Here is a 21,262-nt window from a genome sequence, read left to right on the forward strand (position 1 = left end):
GTCTTGATTACTGTGGCTTTGTAGTAGAGCTTGAATTTGGGAAGCGAGATCCCCCCTGCTTTATTCTTCCTTCTCAAGATTGCTTTGGCTATTCGGGGTCTTTTGTCATTCCATATGAATTCTAGAACTATTTGTTCCAGTTCGTTGAAGAATGTTGTTGGTATTTTGATAGGGATTGCATTGAGTCTATAGATTGCTTTAGGCAGGATGGCCATTTTGACAATATTAATTTTTCCTAGCCAAGAGCATGGGGTGAATTTCCATTTGTTAGTGTCCTCTTTAATTTCTCTTAGGAGTGTCTTGTAGCTTTCAGAGTATAGGTCTTTCACTTCCTTGGTTAGGTTTATTCCTAGGTATTTTATTCTTTTTTATGCTATTATGAATGGAATTGTTTTCCTGATTTCTCTTTCTGCTAGCTCATCATTAGTGTATAGGAAAGCAACAGATTCCTGTGTATTAATTTTGTATCCTGCAACTTTTCTGAATTCAGATATTGGTTCTAGTGGTTTTGGAGTAGAGTCTTTAGGTATTTTATGTACAATATCATGTCATCTGCAAATAGTGACAGTTTGACTTCTTCTTTACCAATCTGGATGCCTTGCATTTCATTGTTTTGTCTGATTGCTGTGGCTAGGACCTCCAGTACTATGTTGAATAAAAACGGGGAGAGTGGGCATCCCTGTCTTGTTCCTGATCTTAGGTGAAAAGCTTTCAGCTTCTCACTGTTAAGTATGATGTTGGCTGTGGGTTTGTCATATATGGCCTTTATTATGTTGAGGTACTTGCCCTCTGTACCCATTTTGTTAAGAGTTTTTATCATGAATGAATGTTGAATTTTGTCAAATGCTTTTTCAGCATCTATGGAGATGATCATGTGGTTTTTGTCCTTCTTTTTGTTGATGTGGTGGATGATGTTGATGGATTTTCGTATGTTGTACCATCCTTGCATCCCTGGGATGAATCCCACTTGATCATGGTGTATGATCCTCTTGATGTTACTAATCCTGTTTTTCATCTTGAGCCATCACTCCTTGTTAGTGAATCATATTTCATCATGTGTAAGATTTTCTATATAAAGAGCATTTATAATCAAGATAAGTTATGCTCAAGTTATTTATAGTCAATAATATATCTATAATATAGATTTATTAGCAAATGTACCAACATATTTTTCCTGCCTTTAGTTTTACACATATAATGGTAACCCTAAACGAAGTTCACAATTACAAAAGCAGTACTCTAGGACTCAGCACAACCATTTTATAGGAAGAAACTTTATTTCATGTTGTGAATGCAAATTTTAGTAACAATTTTGTTACCAAATTTGTTGTGATTTCCAAAGCATTATTTCAACTACTCAAAATAAAACACATTTTTCAGGATGTGATATTTCTATATGTGCCACTTGAGAAACACATGCCAAAAGGTAACACATTTGTTTAATTTCATTAGTTCCAAGTGAACTGGTGGATAAGTCATCATTTTAGGTCTTTATAATATTGACAATTCAAACATCCAAGTTTCAGGGATAATCAGGAATGGGTATGACAATGAAGAGATATCAGGTGAGTTGGGGGAGGATTTCTAGTCCATTGGGCTTACTAACCCCACCTCACAAACTTAAAGCAACAAAATCTGAATTGATGGTGCAGTTTTAATTCATATTGTGGTTCATGAGCACTTGAGAAGCAAATGTCAAAGCAAACGGCATCTCTGTTTGGGATGAAATAAAGGGGCTGTCCTGACAGATAATCTGGAGAGTACATCAACAGATAAAGATCCTGAGCATTTTAAGTCAGGGAGCGCTGTTGGGAAGTAGATATATTATGTCCACTGATAAACAAGGCTGGAAAGAGCTAGTGGTTTCAGAGAGAAGAAACTTCTTGATAGCTTTAGTATTGTACTGTGGTGTAGAAATAGCTAAGAGACTGATCCCTGGAGACAAGTTAAATCTTTTCAAGTGAATCTGCATAGAGAAGTGGTAATTCTAAATAACTAAAATCTGCAAAGCCACCTTCTATTATATGACTACCACTCTGTTTTTGGCCTGATAATTATAGCTGCATAGATCTGGTAATTAGATGCGTGATTCAGATCCAGCTCACTATGGTCACTCAATAGAATTTTTGGGCCAGACATCATAACCAAGAGTAAAACAGAAAAAAATGTCCTGGGTTATACGTCTAGACTCCAAGGAAAGGGAGATGGTGTTTTACAAGTTAGGAAAAACAGATCGTTCTTCCTTAATACCTCTCCTTTTTCTTCATCCTGGAAACAAGTTTTAAGGAAAAGAAATATACATAGAGATTTACATCTAGAAGATGCCATCAAGCTTCTTCATTTCTATAGACTTTTGAGGCCGAGTGATTTGCTCAATGTCCAATAGTTACCTGGTGTCTAGCCTGCTTTATTAATCAGTGGGTGATTTACTGTGCTCTGCTCATAATTCCTGCTTGTATCTACTTATAAATATTTCTAGTGTTAAAGTTCATGTCTTTTATGCTATGAGACTAGCCAAGGAGAGCAACTCTTAGTTTACTTGGCCACATAAGGTGAAATCTTGCCAGTTTTTCTGGGCAACACATAACAGTTGGGTCACATCAGGTAGATCCTTGTGAAAAGAGTCTAAGAAAACAACTCAAAGCTAAGCCTTTCCCCTCCTTCATGTCTCATGATAGCTCTTCCTTGCAAGATGTCCTATTTGACTTTTCAGTTTCAAGGAACTCAAACTCTCTTTGGATGTGTCAGCAAACATGAAAATGGACTGAGCTAACATGGAGCCAACTTTATCTGTGATCAGCAACCAAGTTAGTAGTATTTGGTATTTGCTGAATATTTACTATGAAATGCTATATAAAAGTGAGAAGCTGAATGTTGACATTTGATATTTGTTGAACATCTTACACAATGTCATCTCTGCACTTAGCATCAAGCAAGTCTTCCAGTATAGATTGTTTTGATATTACCTGGGATTCAGACATGCTGGTAGCCTCTCTTCCTTCTTGGAGGTGACGATGAGATTAATGTTAGTCCCTCTCCCGAGATGAAGTCCTGCCCCAAGAAGCATCACCTGCACAAGGGTTAGGTCGGCCACCCTGTGTGTGTCTTGTGGTCGGAGTGCGTGTCAGGAAACAAGCCTTAGGTATAACTTTCCCTACCACTGTGAGTAGTGTGGAGTCAGCTTACAAAACTGTTTGCTTATACTCTTTTGAGATTTGAGCCCGCTTATTTGAGGTCAGATGGGAATTTTCCAGAAGTTCATAGTCATCTTGCATGTTGGGGAGACTTTGTTTCATGTCCCCAGCAACCTTTTGGACCTGAATACCAGTGCTGTTCGGAGAAACCCTCTGGCCCCGGTATGCTTGAGCCTGGCGTTTACAGATGCCAAACTTGCTGAGCAGCATAAATACATCTCTCTGGAAGGTCTTTGTGAAAATAGCGTAGAGGAATGGATTGGCACAGGAATTAAGTGGATAGAAGAGAACCAGCAAGATTTTGGAGTTGGTAACAGTGATGAGAGGCTTGTTCATAAGTGCTGACAGAGCATAGAAGGAGATTGGGGCCATGCATATGAAGTCAGTGAAGATCAACACAGCCATCCTTTTGGCAATTTTGGTGTCTTTGTCCCCTGGGTTGTACTGGGGATTTCGGACTGTGGTATAGATCTTCACATAACAAGAGCAAACGACGATAAAGGCTACTATGTTGAGCAAAAGAACAAGGATAATATATGCCAGTGCAAGAGGTGTCTCTGTGTCCATGGGAAGGCAGATGCTGACCTTGGCATAGCTGCTTATTCCCACCAAAGGGAGCAGGGCGAGCAGGAAGCAGCAGGCCCAGCCCCCGACCATGACGGCACATGCGTGTCTGAGGCGGATCTTCCGATCCGGGCGCATGGCGAAGGTGATGGCATGCCAGCGTTCCAGGGTGATGACCGTCAGTGTGTACACCGACAGCTCGCTGGCGAAGACAGTGAAGAAACCAGCCGTGTTGCACCCAGGGCCTGTCTGCCAGTCAATGGCATAGTTGTAGTACTCAGAATGAGTGTAGAGGTCTACAGAAGCGATGAGGAGCAGATACAGCCCCATGCAGAAATCTGCAAAGGCCAAGTTGCACATGAGAAAGCGAGGGACGGTCAGTTTGTAGTGGCTGGTGAGGAGGATGACCAGGACAAACACATTGCCCAGCAGAGCCAGCAGACTAACAAACCACACCACGATTCTCAGGAACTTATAGCCCATTATGTCTTCACAGGGGTTGAACTCATCCGACTTGGGGGTACACACCATGTCTTCATTGCCCCCACACACAGTGTAGTCATAATGGCTATCAAAGGCCTGTAGGGTCTCTTCCTGTGGGTTTTTGAGCTTCTGGCCAAAACCAATGATCTCATCCTCTTGTTCTTCAAAGAAGATGTAATAATGAGAGTCGCTACGGGTATCCTGGAACTTGGAGGCTTCCTTGTACCCAGCCCTGCTGTCACCCGGGTCCTCTTCATAGGCCTGGTAGAAGGGGCTGTTCAAAGCATTCACAGATTTTCTCTGACGCAGGCTCCGAATACTACTCTCGTTACACATTAAGGACTCAAGGATTCTGCAAGGCAACAGAAATAAGTTACTGCTTGCTGAAAACCCACTAATGGTCCCCACAGCACTTAGCAAAATATGTAGAATGCATACTGTGATATGATCTACATGTTTCTGTAAGGTTTACACGATCTGCTCAGGCCCATGTCTCTTGCATCATTTCCTATCCCTCCCCTCGCCTGGCGTCTTCCAGTGACACTGGCCCTTATTTGTCATCTGTAACCAGTTCAAGTGCAGTAGTGAGAAAAAAAGCATGGATGTTGGAGCCAGTCTGCCTAGGCTAGCACCTGGCTGTACTATTTATTAGCTGTTTTACCTAGGGCAGGTCTATGATCATTGGTTTATCCATTTTTAAAATTAGATAATGAGAGTATCTATTTCATATGGGTTGTTAAAATATTAGATGGGTTTATGTTTTTATAGCTCTTACAACAGCAGAACATTGTTAGTGACATATATGTATATATGTTGTTGTTATTCCTTGCCAGAGGAATAGAACTCTCATGATCCCTTCACCTGAAAAATTCATGCCTGCTTCTACTCATTATTCACTTTTAAACTCAAATGTCCCTTTCTCAGAGGGGGCCTTTCTTTATCTCCTTAAAAAATTGCTCTACCGTTGTGTTTATTTCCTTCATAGCACTATCTGATACTTTACTTGTTTGCTTGTTAATTTTTTGACTTCCCTTCAAGAATGTAAACAAAATGCAAGAGGGCTCTTGTTTGTCCTACTCATTGTGTGGATAGGACTGTACCAGACCCACAATAGGTGCTTAATAAATATTAATTGAACAGATGAATGAATGGACATTATCATGCAGCCATGCTCATGGCAGTAAAATTTAGTTTTTTGCTAGCTCACAGCAAAAGAGATGCTTTAACTTGCCTCAGCTGCTAAGCAGGTGTTGATTTATTTACTGGGCTCTGGGTAAAGCGACCAATAGAGAAATCTGGACCCTGCCCTTGGCTTTAGCCTACCAGCCATCCTTGGTCCTTTCCTACTCAGGGCCACATGGCGTCAGTATAGAGCCTGCTATCACCATCCCCACTCCTAGTTTTCTGCAGGTGTTATGCCTTTATTGGCCTTCTTTGCACAGCTATTCAGCTTTCTTATTTGCTTCTGCCCCACAGCTAGATCCCAGTTTCTTTCTGACTGCAAGTACGAGTGCAGAAAGTCAACCAGTGGATTTTATATAGAAACTGAGAGGGAATGAATAAGCAACAAATGAAGGTGGTGTTAGGAGAACAGGGGATTGCTCAAGACACAAAAGGGGGAAGTAACACAGAGAGCATTGTAGGTGAAGAGAAGATTCAAAAAATGCGTGGAGAGAAAAAGAAGGCCATACCTCCTTTGCAGCCTCGCAAGCATCCTGATGATAAATTAATACATATCATACCTAATATTTAGTGAGAACTTATAATACTCCAGATCATTGTGATAAGTGTTTTCTATTCAGTTTCTCATTTAATCTTCTCAAAACCTCTGAATGATAGCATTATGATCTCCATTCACAGAGGCTCAGAGAGGTTAGGTAAGTAGGCTGAGATAACACAGCCAGGAAGTGGCAGAGCTGGGGTACAAACCCAGGTGACTCCAAAGTCACCCACATGTCACCATTAAGCTGTGACATTTACAAAGCCTGAATTGACCAGGTAATTCAATTGCTTGTATTTCTAAGTTTGCCCTCCTAGTTGTGGCTTCTAATATGTTTTTGCAGTATCAAATGTGGGTTGCATCTGGAGGCCAGAAACCATGTATTGCAATCTCTGCAAGATTCTACATGATCTGGTCATTCCTGTCTCTCCTATTATCCTCCCCCTCTTCCCCTGCAATCCAGTGACACTGGTCTTGCTTCTCATCTGTAACCATTGGGAATCTGCAGAGTCATTGTGTCCTATGTATTTCATGTTTCTTATGGATGCTTCGATTTTTTCCACTTAGTTTTCAAGCTACAAAGTTTCTTTCCCAAACCTAGAAACGAATTCAATGTCCATCAAAGCCTTTGTCACTTATTTCAGACACCCGCTACTTACCCTCTGATTTTCTTCTGGTTCTTAAAAGCACAGCAGTGGCTTGGGTAGGAAAGGTCTGCCCGTGTGAGATGAAGGAAACTCAAGGAAAGTGGAAGTTTCTTTAGAGTCCAAGTGTTCCTTGCAGTCAATTCCTTCAGGTGCTCCAGGCCTTTGGATGGCAGGGTATTAACACTGGTATAAGACACATCCCTGGGAGGGAGAGCACAGAGTAACACGGAGAGGTGGTGAGCAGCCAGGGCCCTCTAGTTCTTGGCCAGAAGGTCATAGAGCCCTGAGATTAAGAGGGAGATGGCATGCTCTTTTCTGCTATTGAATATGCATTCCAAGGTCTTTACATACTGTCACTGGTCTAAGGAGCTATGTTAGGTTTCTATGTTGATGTGTTACAGGGGACTCCCATTTTTAATGCTTGGAACGCCATTACCCATCAGTACAAATAATGCTTTACAGACATTAAATTTTAGCCATTACAATACATGCAGCCCTTGGAATCAGAGACAGATGTCAATTTTACTCTAGAAAGCTACACCATGTATTTAAGGGTCTCAAGTGACAAGAGAAATGTATTTGAACAGGCTCAAAGGGGCTGAAATGCTCTCAGTCTCTGTGGGGAATAGGGCTTTGGAATTCACAAGGTGCTGTCTGATGTGGATCAACACCAGTATCATGAAAAGCTTCTCTTAATAATGCAGAATCTGGGGGTCATACCGGTTACATGGTGAATTCATGACTCAGAATAACCACCTCACAGTTTGTTTAGAAGGCTGAAAATGTATTCCTGGAAAGCAAACTCCAGTATTTACATCAATAATCTGAAATGAGATTCAAGTCACATCTGAAAACAATGGGGAATGTGCTGAGGCTGGGGACAACATACAAACGTGTGTTCGTTACTACAGAAGAATTACTCCATAGCTTTCAGCACAGCATTTCCTGTTCTTTTCTCAGCCCCAGAGAGGCCAGGTGACATAGCTTGCTCCATCATTTCTACTTGCATTCAATAATAGCTTGAGCAAAACCATGAATATTTAACCTAATGTATCGCATTTTATATTTTATCAATTAAAATATTCACTAAATATTCCTTGTATTTTTACATATTTTATAATTTTTTATAATTACATTAAAAATATTTCATATAACTAATAGTGTCTCATTAGCAAGTGGATTCCAATATTTACAACTTCTGCTACCACATTATTATAATTGGACTTAGCTGGGATTTACATCCACAGAGTTCAAGGTTGCTAGAACTTGCTACTAAATTTTTTATAAACACAAAGCTCACGCATTAATGCCATTTTGACGGCAGAACTGTGATTTTCAGGGAAGAGTGCCACGTTTGTTATTTTGTTTTGCATTTAATATAAAAATCTTGTAACTCAGCATTTCCCAAACTTTCCTGGTGGTAAGAATTACCCTTGGCACTTGGTACCGTCTGATCCCCAGGTGATTTTAACATCAAGTGAGTACAGTTGGGAAATGGGTACAAATGAACAACTTTGCAGCTAGCGAGAGAGTTGAGAAATCTTGCAGCTAGCCTTAAGTGCAATTGTGAAGTAAATGAAGCTGGACTTTGCCCTCCTGCCGCATCTGTCCTTTTAATGCACTTCTTTCTCTTTAGCCATGCTGTCTTCAAGGTGTGGCCCTTTTTTCTGGAAGCAGTTGATGTGTCTCTTTATCCAGTGATGCTTTCATGTCAGTGAACATCAGTGCTTCTCTTGACTCATTGTCCTTGCTCTGCAGTCTAGTCTGTTGGATACACTTGATTGTGTGTGTTCAGCTGAAAGACTTTATCCTTCCAAGTAATATATTTAATAGGTATTTCTTGAGAAAACATTTTAGCAACATTCCTTGTACTGAGTGACAAACACTCCAAAACGAAGTAGCATCAAACAACAATCTTTTGTAAGTAGCATAGCTTTTGTGGGTCAGGAACTTGAACAAGCATGGCAGGGATGGCTTGTCTCTGCTCTGTGATGTCTGGAGCTCAGCTGGGAAGACATGGAGGCTGGTTGGGGGTCGTCTGCAGGCTTCTTCGCTTGCATGTCTGGGCTAAAGTTTGCTAAGATTACTCAAAGCTGAGCTCAAGAAGAATTGTGGATGTGGACTGTCTAGAGGGTTGGGCCTCTCCTATCGCAGCAGTCATGTTCTGAGACAGAGCATCCTGAGAAGAAGCCTCTGGAGTGTCCCAAAAAGCCTGGTAGATTCAAGGGCAGGAGACAGAAGCCACCTCATGATGGGAGGAGTGTCAAGGAATTTGGTGCCTTATCTTAAGCTGCTGCATGATCTATGTGGTGGGAATAGCACTGAGGCAGATATTTGGTGAAAATGCACCACTCTGCTTATCCATGCTTCCGGTCCAGGAGCCATATTGGCCAGCATTTAGACTCACCTGCAATATAGACTCCTAGGCCTTACCCCACACCAACTGAACTATCATCTCTGGGCCCAAGAATCTTTATTATTGAAGATGCTTTCTAGGTAACTTAGAATCTCATCTCAATTCTCAAGGGCATTTTAATGAAGCAAGTGGGTTTAAAGTTAAGACAAAGGAACAAGGCATGTTGTATCCAAACAGACCCAGCAAGCCAAAGGTGTAGCCATATATATAATTTCTGTCTAGAGTTCTTAGGTTCAGTGTTCTAGGAGCTTTTTTTCTGCTTCTTATCTTCAGATTTCTGGAGTCTTTGAACACAGATCCAGATGCAGCAACTCTCCAGGGACTCATTAGGAGTCTGGGAGGGAGGAATGATTCTGTGGTTTGTCTGATGTTCTGCACCAAGCATATCCCAGGCCTCTAGTTGGACCCTTTAGGGCTGAATAGAGAGGGTGCTTAGACAGGCATGGAGAAAGTAGATGTCAAAAAATGTGCATAAATTTTATGGCAAAAACATCTGCAGCCTAATGGGTACTTGGTATACAGTAGGTGTTCAAAATTTAATTTCTTTCTTGCCCCAATTTAGGGTTCTTCTAAACTCAATTCAGAAGCAGGGTACCCAGAAAATATAACTCCAGTCCAGATATTAACTTGTATATCCAACTGCTTATATGACATTTCCACCTGGATGCCTCACAGGGATCTTCAACTTAACAGGTCCACTCCAAACTTAACTTTTGATCCCCCACCCCCAGTTCAATGTACTCCTCCTCTATTCAACCTAGAAGAAAATCTACGGATTTGAACTTCAAAAAATCTCGAATCCATTTATTTGCTTTGTATCTCCAATGTAAACTTTGCAGTTCAAGCTAATGTCATTTCTTCCTACAATAGCTTTCTTGTCTACACCTACTCCTTTCCAACCGTTTTCCACACAGCAGCCAGAGTAGTTATAACATACGTGTTAAATAAGGTCACTCTTCTGCTTAAAACTTGCAGTGACTTTCCAATGTACCATGAATAACATCTCTTCCTATCATGCCCTTCAAGGTCCTGAAGATCTGGCCCTTGCCTGTGTCTCCAACCTCATCTCAGGGGCCCAAATTAGAATCTATCTGGAGCAATCTCACTCCCCACTGGTATAAGCCACTTGATGTAGCTCTGAGTAGCCACTGAGCCTGTTGCTCCTAAAGTACTCCTGAGGGCTGACTGCTCCTGATGCAGGCTGTGCCACTCATGCTACTTTGGTACTTACAGAATCAAGCAAGGGGAACAACTGCTTTTTCTCTTTTTGGGGATTTAACCTCTTGCAGAGATCTGCAGCTGTAATCTGACAAGCCTTGGTGTTATCAGAAAGGAATGCAAGAACTCCTTTATACTTCTATGGACGTACCACTGCCTCTCCACTCAAAGTATCCCAAATGGAGTGATTCTTCCCTCCAAGCCTGTTGGTATTTCTTTATTTCCTGTCTCCTGTCCAACATTGTCCAGAGCTTGTGTCCTCACGGAGTCTGTTTTGCCCTTCCTCTACATTTGTGCCACGAATATTCATAGTAAAATGTGACTGAGCTAGACCCTCCACCCACATCAGATGTCAGCTCAGCTGTTAATATCTACAGTTTCATGGTTCTCATTACTATCACCTTAGTTTAGGTCTAAATTACATTTTGTCTTGAGTTTTGCAAAAACTTTCTGACCGATCTTCCAGAAATCTTCTACCAATTCCATCTTCAGATATAGGACAGAATATTCTTTTTAAAACTTGGATCTCGTCATATTGCTTTCTAGCTTGAACCCATGGTTCCTCCAGTGCTTACAAAATAAAGTTCAAGCTTCTCTGGAGAGTAATCCCACTATCCCCAGTGGGAGGTTCTTCTGAATCCCATGTAGAGTTCTTTCTAGATTTCCTCCCTCACTTCACTGGAGCACATTTCCAGGCCAATTTCTTAGAAAGGTATAAGAGGGAGATAATTTCTGAGTCCTTGCATGTTTGAAAATGACTTTTTTCCTACCCTTACACCTTACATTCAACTGATACTTGACCTGGCTGTAAAATACTAGGTTGCAAATCATTTTCAAAGTTCTGAAGGCTTTTCTCTAGTGAATTCCAGCACCTCCTGTTGCTTTTGGTAAGAATGGTGTGACTCAGGTTCCTGTTCTTTGGTCATTGACTGTTTTTACTCTCTGGTAGCTTTTATGGCCTTCTCCCTCTCTGTCCCTTTTTACTGAGATATAATTTTTGGCTTTATTGAGATATAATTGACATGTAACATACGTAAGTTTAAGGTGTACAATCTGGTGCTTTGATACGCATATGTATTGTGAAATTATTATATGGCCTCTCTTTGTCCCTGGTATGAGGCTTCATGAAAGTATCCCTTGATATGGATCTTTTCCCATTTATTGTGCTGGCCACTGTGGGTGGGGGGACCCCTCCAATCTGCATACCTGGGCTCTTCAGCTCTAGGAAAATTTTTGGTATTGTTTCTAGGGTAACTTACTCCTCTGATTTTCTTTCTTTCCTCTCTGGAATCCCTAGTAAGTGGAAAAGGAACCATCTTGATCCATCAGACATATCTCCATTTTTTCTTATAATTTTCTCTTACTATTTTTATTGAATCTTCTTGAAGAAATTCTTGACTGTTTCTTCCATTTGTTCTACTAAATTAAAAAAATGAATATTAAAATTTTGTTTCCAGCTTTATTGATGTATAATTGATGAATAAAAATTGTATATATTTGTGGTGTACAATGTGCTATTTTGATATATGTATACATTATGAAGTAATTACCACTATCAAGCTAATTAACATATCTGTCACTTCCCATAGTTTTTTTTTTATGTTTTGCACTGAGAACATTTAAGATCTACTCTTAGAAAATTTCAAATATATAATATAGTATTATTAACTGTAGTCACCATGCTGTATATTAGATCCTCAGAACTTATTCAATCTACATAACTGAAACTTTGTACCCTTTGACCAACATCTCCCTATTTCCCCCATCTCCCAGCCCCTGGCAACTACTCTCTATTACTATGAGTTCAACATTTTTAGATTCCACATATAAGTGAGATCGTGCAGTATTTGTCTCTGTGTGCCTGGCTTTAAGTTTCTAGTTTCAGCTTGAGGAGAGCTAGGACTTTGCCTTTGCTGTTCATTGCTGTATTTTTGGCACTTAGTTGCATAAAAGACAAGATTCTGAATACATATTTGTCATGTGCATGCATATGTTTTAAGGAGAGCTTTCTTGTTTTCTCTTCCTTTTTTATAGCATATTTGAGAAAGCACACATAATACTTAGGAGCATGGGCTTCAACTTTAGACTATCTGGATTTGAATCCTGGCTTCTGCACTACTGTCAGTCACTTAACCTTATTGTGACTCAGTTTCTTCATCTTGGGTTTGTTGAACAGTACCTGACAGTGAGTTCTCAATACATATTAGCTATTGTCATTACCATTATCCTTATAGGGATGAGATGTCTTCTCAGACTTACCTCAGTCCACTAACTGTTGCTTTGTTAAAAATTCTTTTCTATTCTCTGCCATATCTTTGGCTCATTTCCACCCCATTGGTTTTAATCTTTCATGCTGGACACACTCTTTGGCTGGTAATCCTTGGCTGCACATTCATGCTTACAAAAGGGGCACTGGAAATTTGATTGGGAGCTTGTCCACTGGCAGATTTTGCTTTAGGGCAGTTGCATAGGGAGCTTTTGGTTATGCTGTTGGAACCTAAAATGCCAAAATATGGAGGTCTTTTTTGTTTTCGAATTTTTCAACTTCTTCAGAAAAGAAACTTCAAACTTTTAACTTAAAGGGAGGTACTTGGCTGCTGGTATTCTGTGTGAATGGACTAGAGGGTTAACATTTCCAGATAAAGGTCTTCAGTAAATCCTTCTGTTTTTAGTTCCATGTCTTGCCCTTGACATATGCCATACCTACCACCTCTAAATCCTGTACCCTTCAGGGGTTCTGCAGGGCAAAGCAGCTGCCTCTGAATGTGTGCTTCCTGTGAGTACTCTAAATTTTGCCTTCCATCTCTTTTCTTTCAGAATTCAGAAGCTCTCCAAGCTATCCATGTGCCCTCAACTGTCCCCTTTGTCCTTGTGGATTTATGAATAGTAGAAGTTCTTTTCTCATCTTTTAGATCTGAGGAGGGAGGGAAAATAAAACTTAGGTTTAATGCATCACCTTTAACTTTCGATCATTACTCTAGCACACAGAACTGTGCAAGAGCTAGGAACAAAATATGTGTTGAGTGCTGAACCACACTAGATAGTCTCCCATCTGCAGAGGTGATGGGGAAGGAGCCTCAGTCTGAAGAAATCTGCAAACTCAATGAGGCAGGGATCATTTTAAGCTATTTAAAGCCATATCTTTTCTCATTCACCTAAATTTTTATTTTGGCCACTTTAATTTTCCTAATAATGTATCTTATTTTCTAAAACAAAACTTTCAAAATATAGTAAGATTTAAAAATTTTGTTTTTGGAGTGAGAAGAATATGGCGAGTAGCTATCACTAGTCAAGCAATCCTAATTCATTTATGAGCGCAGCCATATGGATGGGAGCCTACAAACTGGAGAGCCTGCCCCTCTCTATCTGTCTCTGTCTCTCATTGACTCTGGCACTATCCATAAAGAGCTCATCAAGCAAGGGTGCTGAGTTTCATGAGAATTTGTCTCTAGCAAGTGTTTACTCACAAAACAGAACACAGCTGAGCCGAGCCTGGCTGACAGTTTGAAGTTTTAATTATGTAGGTCATGGGAACCATCTCCAGTTAAGTGTCTAATGAAAGTAACAGGACCTGAATTTGGAGAGAGTGAGTCCTTCAGGGTTATATACAGGGCAAGACTATCACCAAATTTTAATGATGCCAAGGAAAAAGAGCTAATTGACATTCAATGTCTGACAAGCTAAAACGTTGGAACAATTTCCATTTTTTGTGAGACATTTTGTCATTATTACTTAAGATTAACCTATAATGAATTCAGCTGCAAATTAAATAAACAGTAATTGGCCTGCCAGTGTTGCAGCTGCAATTGTAAATCTCTTTTATGTTTGCATGTAATGAATGTGGGTTTTTCAAAAGGTCAGTATGTAGAAGCTGATTCATTAAAAATGTGTAGTCACATCTGTAAGTTAGTAGATGAATTGCATTTAAAACAGAAAGACTAATTTGCTGCTCAAAAGACAGTTTAATTTATTAATATTGAATTAAAAACAGCTTAGGGGCTTAAAAGCTATAAGTTCAAGAGAGTGAGCTTGTCTAATTATTTGTTTAAAAGAATTTAAAAACATGATATGCATTTACTCAACAAATATGTATTTACTGATTGCTTTGTATGCCTAAGGTACAGTTCTAGATGTTAGGGCTGTAGCAGTAAACTGAACAGGCCGAAATTCCTGTTCTCTTGCTTACATTCTAGTTGGGGGGAGGACAAGTAAAAAACATAAGTAAAACACACAGTATATTACGTAATAGTGATAAATACAGTGGGGAAAAGGAATACAGGGAAGAGGAAAGGAAGAACTCAGAAGTGGGGTCACAATTAGGGATGGGGGCTATCAGGGAAGCCCTCATTGAGGAGATCATTGAACAAAGGTCTGAAGGATGTGAGGAAGAGAGCCATGTCAATATCTGGGGCAAGAACATTCCAGGCAGAGAGACCAGCCAGTGCAAAGGCCCTAAGGTGAGAGTGTAAATGGTATGTTTGAGGAAGCAAGGAGGCCAGTGTGGCTGGAGCTGAGACAGTTGGAGGGGAGAGGGATAGGAAATGTGGGAGAAGTCAGAGAAGTAATGGTGAGAAATGGTGAGCTAGATTGCATGTGCCTTGTAGTCCTAACAAGGACTTTGTCTTCATCAGAGTGAGATGAAAAACCTTCAGAGGAATGATATAATCCTACTTATCTTACAAAGATCAGTCTGGCTACTACCTTGAAGGTAAACCAAAGGGGAGCAAAGAGTGGAAACAAGAAGACCAACAATAGAGAGGATGGTGCCTTGGACCAGAATGGTAGCAGTGGAGATGCTAAGAATGACTGGGATTTGTTATAGATTTAAAAGGTAGAGCAATAGGACTTTCTCATGCATTGGGTAGAGGGTAAGAAAGAGGGGAGTCAAGAATGACTCCAAGATTACTGGTCTGCAGCTAAAATAATTGAGTTGCCATTTCCTGGGATGGGAAAGGCTTGCAGGTAAGGCAGGTTTTGAGGGAATGTGAATGATCAGGGGTTCGGTTTTATACAGGCTGAGTTGGAGATGCCAGTAGACATCTTAGCAATGAATGCCTACTAGACATCCAGGTAGCAATGTCAGGTAAGCAGTGTAGAATTTGGGAGACTTGTCTGTATTGGAGATTTCTATTGGGCTATCACAGGCATTGTGCAAAGCCATATGAGTAGATGAGCTCACCAAGGAAGTGAATAAAGATGGAACAAGAGGATGAAAGATGGAGCCCTGGGTCACTTTCACAATAGGGGATTAGGAAGAAGAGGACTAGCAAGGATACCGAGAAGGAGCAATCAGAGGTGTGGAGAAAAAACCAGCAGAGAATGGTGTCTTGGTAGCCAAAATAAAAAGGCATTCCATTAAGGATGGAGTCATCAACTGAGTGAAATGCTTCTTACATAAGAACTAAAGATTGGCCGTTTGATTTAGCAACTGTGAAAGTCACTGGTGACCTCAAAAAGAACAGGTTCAGTGGCATGGTAGGAGGTGAAACCTGATGAGTGGTTTAATGGAGATTGGGGGAGGATATATAGAGACCATGTAGCCAACTCTTTTGTGATGTCTTGCTTTAAGGGGCACAATAGGTCAGAAGTAGATATAGAGATGAAATTATAAATAACTCTATATCCCTAAAAGATAAATCTATTTGAAATTAAAGAACACCTAAAAATAATAATCCTTTAAAGTCATCAAATATTCAGTTTTCCAAAAAAGTCAAAGTTGTTGTCTTATTTGAGTCAGGACCCAAATAGATCTAGAGATTTTATCTGATGGCTATGTCTCTTAGGTGACTTTTAATCTATAGAGTCAGAAATACTGTTTTAAGATGAGAGAAACTGTAAGATGTTAAATGCTGATGGGGGATAATTCAGCAAGGAGGAAAATAGATGCTATAGGACAGAAGGGCGAGGATTGCTAAAGCTATGCCTTTGAATTGCTGAGAGAGCATGGGATCCAGACCCTTATGACAGGTCCAGCCTTAAAACATGACTTAAAATTCATGAGAGGAGACAGAGGATGCAGACATGGTTGCAGGCAGATGGGTAAGATGTGGTGGTGGCAACATGAGGAATTCTCTCAGAATTGATTTTATTCTAGATAAGATGGAAGTCAAGGTGACCAACTGAGCCTGAGAATAAGGGGAAAGGACGAGGGAACTGAGGGCAGGGGAAGAGGCATGACGTGCTTATCCAGGACAGAAGGACAAGGAATGGAAAATGAGATGTACTGCTCGGTAGCACTTAGGGCAAATGATTTAAAGTGAAGCCACTTGCCATGCTCACCTACAAAAGGCCAGGCCCATTGTTGGTGGGTAGTTGAATTTAATCAAGGTAGGGTTTTTCTAGGCAAGGATGATAAGACAGAGGGGCAGTATAGTTCGCTTGGGACCAAGTGAATGTTTATAATGATAGACCATGAAATTTAATGGAGGAGGACAGAGAGTAAATAAATTGAGTAAATGTCTAGAGTGTCAGGTGGTGATAAGCATCATGGAGAAAACTGAAGCAGGGAAGTGGGATGAACAGTGGTGGGCAACTTGCAAATTTAAATAGGGTATTCAGGGAAGATCTCCAAAGCTTACATTTAAGCAAAACCTTACAGGAGTTGAGGGAACAAGCCCCACGGATGTCTGAGGCAAGAGCCTTCTAGGCAGAGAAAAGTCCTAACATAGGAACATGCCTGGGGGACCTACCCAGTGAGGCCAGAGTAGGAGGAGGAAAGAAACAGGAGATGGCATCAGAGATGATGGGACACTGGTGGGAGGCAAACAGCAGAGATCTGTGAAGGCCGTTTGGGAGGACCTTGGCTTTTTTGCTGAATAAGATGATAAAGAACTAGACGTTTCAAGCAGAAGTTTAAGAAAATGATCAAGGCAAGTTGGAGAATTACAAGTGCAAGAATAATCATACATGTAAGGGGCTGGCCTAGTGTGTTAGGAAGAGATGGTGTTTCTGAGTCAGTGCCTGGTTTGCCCCCTAGCACCCACTTATGACCAGGTGACCCTGAGGACTCACCTGATATTTCTGCACCTCATTTGCTAAGTAGGGATAATAACACCTACTATCGTATAGTTTAAAAGGCTCAAGATTATATACTATCTGTAAGGAATCTAACACTTAGCTGAAGCTCAAAGATGGTTGCTTTTATTAAGAAAATGCTTGTCCAAAGATTCAGATGATCATAAACTATCTTTTTTTTTTCTGAGTCTTTGTGTACAAATAAAATTACTTTGTAATTTAGATATCACTGTTACCCTCTTTTTCTCCTTTTTGAATTTGTATAATTACATTCCTTTTAAGCCTATAGCTTCCATGACTTATGAAATCTCCTGGAGTTTACTATCTCAGTATAATGAATTCTTCAAAGAAAAGTTATCCACATTCAGTAAGGTCAGTGCTCTACTACACAGTGAATAGAAAAAAGGATGGCAATTTATTGCCAATAGTCAGAGGCTGAAACACAGACATGTCCTTGTCCTCAAAGTTAAATCCCCTTTCTCCTCAGCACACATTCAAAATGGCCATTACCACAGTGGCTAAAGGATCAGTCTCAATACTACTTGTGAGAAATAAAAAGTCCACTTTCTTTTAAGTAGTTATTTCTTTTAGACTCAGAAGCAGAATATAATTAACAAAATGGATTTCAGTGACTTGGCAGAAATAGTGTGTCAGAGTGAAAACCCTTAACTACCTTATTTCCTTCAACCCATCCTAAGATTAAGAATCCCAGAGGGGTCAAATAATTTGGTACTTATCCATATTTACTTGGGAAGAACTGAGTGCCTAATTGTACACATCAAAAACTGCTTTTTGTGTTTATGTTTGTGAGTTATTTATTGAAAAATTTAATCCTAGTTTGATTTACCTCCTCTGGTCATGAATAAAACCTGATGTAGAATATAGGACCCATGATTTTTGCCTCATTTATTTGGCCCTGTGCAATCTCATCTCTCTTCTTTCATCCCACAAATAATTGAGACTGGACAGGGGTGAAATCACCAAAAATTATGAGGGGGTAGTATTGGAGAGGTCAGACTCCTTGGGGTTGTGAAGATTGAAATAAAGTCATGTATGCTAAAATGTTTAGCACAGAGCCTAGTAGTCACTCACTGAAAAGCAAATTTATTTATACTTAAAGTTATGAAGAAAAACCTGTGCTCCTTTTTACTTTTTGTTCTTAAGATTGATCACTGTTGAGGATTTATGGATAAACAGCAGTGACTAGTTAAAAAAGTTCAGAATTTATATGGTTTAGAAAATTTTGCAAGTATTGTTTTCCTAGGATTCAGACCCAGCAAATATTCTTTACTGTCAGTTTTGTTCTATCAATTTTACTTAAGGTAAAAAGTCCTTCAACAAATACCAAAACCATGCTACAAGAGACAGTTAATAGATTTGTGAATTATTCTTTCTTAGAGGTCATCCTACTTTACTTTTCAGTTTGGCATAGATGTGAAATATGTATTCAAACTGAATCCCCCGTGTAAAAGGCATGATCATTTGAAGCCATTGCTCTTAGACAGTAGCCCTCAGTGCTTTGGAGTACTTTTCCCTTAAAGGAGAAGTAGTTAAAATAGAAGTAGTTGAAGTAAGAAACTTTTGAGGGTGAAGTAGTTGCATTTTTAGTCAATTGAAGAAATACAAAGGTTTGTACAACTTTGAGGACCTTTGCAAAAACTCCATCATCTCTCACCCACCAAGCATCAACCCTCTAGTTTGGGAATGCTCTGCAAAAGATTTCTCAGTAGTTACAAAAAGTAATTCTATTTTTACAGTTAGCTTGGATTTAAAGTGTTAATCCTTTTTTTCTCATATCAGTGGCTGTGGTAGTAAAAGATGTTACTGATCAATAAATTTGGATTTCTTTAAGAACCAAGTATCCTGTGTTGTTGACACAACTCCTCTGGTCCAAAGATCCCTATGGCTGAAGTAGACCATCCTCTTGTTCTCAGCAAGAGGCCAGCATGCACACAGTTCTGGAAGGGAATTGTCTACATTTTCTCTTCTAATTCTGCTGTGACCTTCCTCACACCTCTTTTAGACTCTGCAAAGTGGTCACAGGCCCTGCCCTTCCTGTGCCTCTGGGGACATAGGTGTGTGACTTAGGAAAGATGGCCTGCTTCGGCTGCCTCCCCAGTAACTCAGCTCCCTCGGCGCTGGTCTGGCTCGGTACCCAAGCCAGGGGCTCCAAGAGTCGGTCTGTCATTACATCTGATTGCACACTCCCATGAGCAGTGCAGCCATGCAGACAGACCTCCCCTGGTGTCCCACCCCGAGGACGTGCCTTTCCTCTAAGAGAGCTGCTCCGAAGGCTCCTCTAGGCAGGCAAGGAAGACAAGGACCTCCAGGATAACTAGGTCTTTGGGCTTGATTTCCATCCCCTGTGGAGACAGAAGGTCCAGTACCTGCCAAATAGCCAGGAGGTACAGGCAAACAGTCCTGGTGCCATGGCTGGGATAGAGCATCCAGGACAAATACAGTCATGACTGAGGGTGGGCAGAAGCAAAGGAAAGAAGGCATGGGATAAAGTGAAAAGGGCCCAAACTGTAATGGGTGATGCAAACTATTACTAATATTGTCAGGGTAACCCTTCAGTAGATCAGCCTTACCTAATGAGTCAGGTCATGTTCCCCGCAATATGAATTGAGCACAACACACTTTAAAGACACTATCCTTTTACTCAAATTATGTTTTTGTTGTTGTTCGTTGAATACATCCTGTGTTTTCCTGTAGACTTGCCTTTCTTTCTCTCTTAACTCTATCTCTGTTGCAATTCTACTGCCACATCTGAAGCCCATCTCGAATATCATCTCCTTTAATGAGGCCTCTGCTGGTCATCCTAACCAGAAATGGTATCTTGATTCTCTAAATATCTCTTATGGCTCTTTTTACATTAAACTTACAATATAGTCACTTTTTCACATTTCTCCTGAATTTGATTGTAACCTCATTAAAAGCAGAGGCTGTGTCTTATCCTTATAATTACATGAAGTTCAGGAGATGCTTAGTAAAATGCTTGTAGAATAAGTGACAGCAGCCTCTGTGCTAGTCCTCAAACATGCCGGGTATGTTCTCACCTGGGGGTCTTTGCACTTATCTAGAATGTTCCTCTTCAGAGAGTCTCAGACTTGCTTCTTTATGGTTTTCAGATCTTTCCCCAGTTGTCATTTTCTCAATGAGACTTTTGATGCCCTTCAAAATGGTGACCTTCCCTATTGAAAGCTTCTAATGAAGAGTCCCAGGCTTTGCAAATGCTCAATAAATATTTACTGTACAGTTTCAAAGGCTGGTTAGGAAGAGTTTAATCAAACTGATGGGAATGGGTAAGAATGAGATGGAGTAGGGACAGAATCCCAGGTAAGAGAGTCGACTAAATAAGAGCTAAGGTCTAAAACCTGAAATTTAGAAATTGTTTGTATTCTTATATTTGAAGCAAATGATTTAACCAAAGGAGAAGATACAGAGGAGAAAGAGCCAGAGCCCAGGACTAAACTCCACCGAAAGACTGGAGCAGTGAGCTCTAGAGAGAGAAATCAGGAGGGAGTGGTCAGAGAGGTTAGGAAAGATGAAAATAATAAAGTGTCAAGAGTCAGGAAGAAGTGAAGGCCATCATAATGTTTAATATTAAGTGCTTTAGAATTATTTTCTTACTTAAGCTTCATTACTTTTAATTACCCAGTTGTGAAAAATAAGAAAACTGAGTGAGATTCAGGTCTCACAGTTAGTGATAGAGACAGGGATCAACCCCAGGTCTCGTCCCAATCTGTTTCACTTTTCACAACCAACTGTGCCTCCAGAAAGCATGATGGCATTTCCAAACAGTTGCACACCTGCTCTTAATTTGGCTGGGGAGTCTTGTTAAAAAAAAAATCTTACCAAAACTAGCAAAACAACTTTTAAGCAAGAGAATCACATAGATAGTTTAATTTACCACTTCCAAAGAAGTAGAAATAGATTCTCTTCCTAAGGACAACATGCTAAAATATCCTTAAAATATGACTGCGACTTATATGCTACAGTATTT

At 40.3% G+C, this 21,262-nt stretch overlaps 1 protein-coding gene across 1 annotated transcript; it reads right to left on the reverse strand.

The window, feature by feature from the left end:
* Positions 1-582: 582 nt before the first annotated feature.
* Positions 583-5,362, reverse strand: LOC130679473 (thyrotropin receptor). The gene has a single exon (XM_057488245.1). The coding sequence runs from the start codon at positions 4,575-4,577 to the stop codon at positions 3,183-3,185; it is 1,395 nt and encodes a 464-aa protein (XP_057344228.1). The 5' UTR covers positions 4,578-5,362; the 3' UTR covers positions 583-3,182.
* Between the last annotated feature and the right edge of the window lie 15,900 nt (positions 5,363-21,262).

The sequence above is a fragment of the Manis pentadactyla genome, chromosome 11, assembly GCF_030020395.1.
Source record: "Manis pentadactyla isolate mManPen7 chromosome 11, mManPen7.hap1, whole genome shotgun sequence".
In the NCBI taxonomy this organism is placed as follows: Eukaryota; Metazoa; Chordata; class Mammalia; order Pholidota; family Manidae; genus Manis; species Manis pentadactyla.